This window comes from Lipotes vexillifer, unplaced genomic scaffold, assembly GCF_000442215.2.
Source record: "Lipotes vexillifer unplaced genomic scaffold, Lipotes_vexillifer_v1.1 scaffold504, whole genome shotgun sequence".
Lineage (NCBI taxonomy): Eukaryota > Metazoa > Chordata > Mammalia > Artiodactyla > Lipotidae > Lipotes > Lipotes vexillifer.
The window spans coordinates 1343453-1347119 of record NW_006785225.1 but is presented as its reverse complement, the minus strand read 5'-3'; the positions used below and the strand labels follow the sequence as shown (position 1 = coordinate 1347119).

Genomic DNA, 3667 nt, shown 5'->3' with positions numbered 1-3667 from the left:
AGCCCCTTGCCCAGAAGAGCACTGGGCACACCAGCCTGGCGCCACAGGCCATTGCCCTGCCAGGGAATCGGCAGCAGCTCAATCAGGACCTTTGTCACCAAGGAGACCAAGCACCATTCAGGAGCCAAACCACGATTCTCCTAAGGACGGGGAAGTCCCGATGACGAGGTGGTAAGTACCACATCAGCCTCACGCTAGTGAACCACTGAACGCTGGGCTCGAGCCAAATACCGCACAATTTTGTGAAAGTCTAGAAATGCTAACTGTCCTCAGGAGCTGCTCAAATCAGGAGAAAATGATGATGCTGGCTGCATGCACCAGTGCCCCTGCTACCCACACACACACACACACACACACACACACTCACACACGTGTGGGGCTCTCCAGCAGAGAAGGCAGGGCTCTTGGGATGAGGCAGCCTGGGGCAAGAGATTGATAGTTTGGGAGTCAGCAGAAGTCTGAATGGTGCTGACTCCACTGTCACTGGCTGTGTGACCCCGGGGAGCCCCTTGGCCTGTCTGAGCTTCAACTTCCTCCCCTGGGATGTAAGACCGCTACCTCACCCTCGAGGATGGTCTGAAGGGCTAGAGACCATGAGCCCAGGGTCAGTCAGGTGGCTCTTCCCTAACTTAGAGGGATCCAGAGGTGGGAAACCACCGGGAGAAGCACCGGGGGAATGCAAGGCTGCGACACCAAAGGGCCGAGACAAACCCATTGGTCCCATCATGTCATTTACCCACGAGGGCCAGAATCCCAGGATAAAGACACTGGCAAAGGAGAGAAGACCATTAGGAAGACAAATGTGCCCAGATAGAAAGCCCTCCTGAGAGTGGATTGTTCCAAACTGCTCGTGAGAGCTAACTTGGCAGCAGCGGGCATTTCTCTGGCATGATCTTCCCCATCCTATGGACCAAGCTTCCGATCCTCTGGAATTAGTATTCGGTGCCGGTTTCGTTCAAAGAGTTCTAACATTTTCTCCATGTCGTGGTCAGCCTCAATCACCTGGAAATTAAACATACAGGTCACAGGGCTGCCCCTGACCTCAACATCATCCTCCCTTCACTGATGAAGAGAGAGAGACAGGGGCAGGCAGGATGAGGCAAGGAGAGGCAGGGAAGCCCAAGGTCACAGGCAGAGAAAAAGGAAGGTTAGGGCCAAACAGCTCCCGTTTCTAGGTCAATCCACATTCTCAACTGTATTTTCACTTAAGAATCCACGATAGTTGTCCGTGCAGCAAGCTCATGAATGATTTTTTGATCATCATTTGATATCAACCATTTTTCTATAATGAGGGGAAAAAAATAAATTTTCTTTAAAAATCCAGTAGAGTAATATCTCACTTTCCAGCAACCTCACTGCCTGGAAGAGCCATGAGTACAGTGTTTGAGGAGCTCAGACAGATGTCTCCAAGGCCATGCACACAAGTTTGTGCAAGGCCCTCCCTCAGATCCCACACTGTACACGCGTTCCTAACAGTCCGAGGGACCCAATGGCCTGCCTAAAGAAAGTTGGCAGCAGCAAATCAGAAAACGAGGGGACAAGGAAGTGGGGAAACACTGATGGGGCAGAAGCATCAATACAGTTAGAAATGGTGAGTGCCAGCAGGAGAAAGGAGGGTAAAAAGCAAACACGGGAATTCAAAGGCATTAGTAGTCTGGGGCAAAAAGTCCTACACACCTCAGCACCTCCTAAGGGGGCATCATTGTGTGACAGACCAGAACAGCAACTGACGTTCCTTCAGATGCCCTGGGTCACCAAGAAAAGGTGCAATGAGGCTTTGGGCCTGCCACCAGCTGGAGAAAGGATGGGCATGTCAGAAAGACCACCACCCCAAGCGGTTAAGGCCAAAACCCAGGTCCAGGGGCTCCAGCCATCTGGAACTCTCCTTTGCTGACAATGCTGGATAACTGAGATGCTACTGTGCCACCGGCGTAATGACACTGGGACAGGTCACCTTCTCTCAGGTCTGTCCAGCTCACTAAGGCTCAGTCCAGAACAGGGACTGTGAGACAGAGTCCCTTCCACCCTCCCCACTTCCTTCTTTCAAATTCTCCAGCTGCAGAGTGGCCGACATCCCCCAAGTCGCTCCTCCTTCTAGAAAAGTCTCCCGCCCTGTTAGGGGGGCTTACCAGAACAGGGGCCGCCACGGGGAAAAGGCTCCCTTTGATGAGCCACTCTTCGTACAGGTGGTGAATAGCATCCAGGTATTCCTGCCGGAGGGGGTAAAAATGCAAGGGCTGTCGGGAGCACATAGCGAGCAGACCTCTCCCCTCCAGGGGTCTCAGGGGCAGGTTAGGTGAATGTCAATGACCACAGGGCAGTGGCTCGGACTAAGGACCCGCAACAGCCAACCTGGCTCAGGTGGACAATGATAAACGCGGCCAAGAAGTCTGCCGGCCAGCCCAGGTGTCGCAACAGTCAGAAGTGTCCCTCTGGCCACCTGCCCATCCCTCCAGCGCACTCTGCTCCTCTGGTGCTTTGGACATATCCTCCCACCTGGCTGCTCTCATTTCCTGCCACTTCTCCATAAGCAGGGCCTCTGTTTCTTCACGGCGGCCTGGGAAGCCTCTGAACCCTCCCTCTGTCCTTCCCACCAAGAGGACTGTGGCCCTCACTGGCCCAGGAGCCCCACTCGGCTGCTCTCACCCCAACAGACAACTTGAAACCTATGGATCCTTGAAAGCTTAAGGGCAAACTTCAGGAGGACAAGGTGAAATGCAAGGGAAAAGAGGCCCAGCCCCGCCCCTAAGGCATCCACGCCTGCGCATTGGGTAGGACTGGACGGCTCGGCTCTCCCACAAGCAGGCCCGGGTGCTCTCGGCTGCCAGCAAACACCTCCTCAAGCAGCAATTTACTCCCAGCCCTGAGGCTCCCGGGTAAACCACACTGCTGCCTCTTTATCCACCACCAAGTTCTCCCTTGGCAACAACAGACTTGTCCTCGAGGCCTTGTCAAAACCATTAAGACAATGTCCTCGACAATGACTTGGACGGACTCCAGATTTGTCACTCCTTCCAAACATCTGGTTCACTGCACAGAGCTGCCGTGCCCCATCCCAGCTTGGTCCACCCCCGCCCCATTTCACCCTTCCTCTAATCACTCCTGTCTCCAGATTTCAAAGCAGCTGCCCAGAACGAGGCCTGGGCCTTCATGGCTGGAATCCACCTTGCTGGTGCCTGGGGCAAACAAGGCTGGGTGGGCCTCAGGAGCTGGACTGGCCTTCTAGGACCCCAGTCCAGCCCATCCTGGGCTCAGACCCCCATGATATCCCAGTAAATGCTTGCCCAGCCTCTGTCTGTGTACTTCCAGTGGCATTCACATGGGGCATTCCAATCAATATTAACTGAGCAACCCCTAGATGCCAAGGCCTGGGACACATTCTAGGGACGCAGAGGGAATAAGATCTAATTTTAAAAAGTTCATGGTATTTTTCTGAGGGATGGGGAGCAAACACATAAAAAAATAGTTTCAGAATATTTGTCCTAATGGCTGTGATCATAATAAGCACAGAGGCTGGGGGACCACAATAGAGGGAAGGTCAGAGAAAGCTTCTTGGAGGAGGTGACACCTGAGGCAAAAGAGACCACTATGACAAAGGTACATTTGTGTAACTCCCTGGTGAGGGGTGGGGGGAGCGGGAGCAGGGAGAGGGGAAAAGGGAGAGGGG

At 53.7% G+C, this 3667-nt stretch overlaps 1 protein-coding gene across 2 annotated transcripts in view; it reads right to left on the bottom strand.

The window, feature by feature from the left end:
* Positions 1–903: 903 nt before the first annotated feature.
* TK2 (thymidine kinase 2) overlaps positions 904–3667 on the bottom strand; it is a 31710-nt gene continuing 28946 nt past the window's right edge. For both annotated transcript variants that reach the window (XM_007457318.1, XM_007457317.1), the window contains exons 9-10: positions 2130–2210; positions 904–1002 (exon numbers count right to left, since the gene is read on the bottom strand). In XM_007457318.1, the coding sequence (XP_007457380.1) occupies positions 904–1002; positions 2130–2210 (180 nt within the window). The remainder of the gene's footprint in view (positions 1003–2129; positions 2211–3667) is intronic.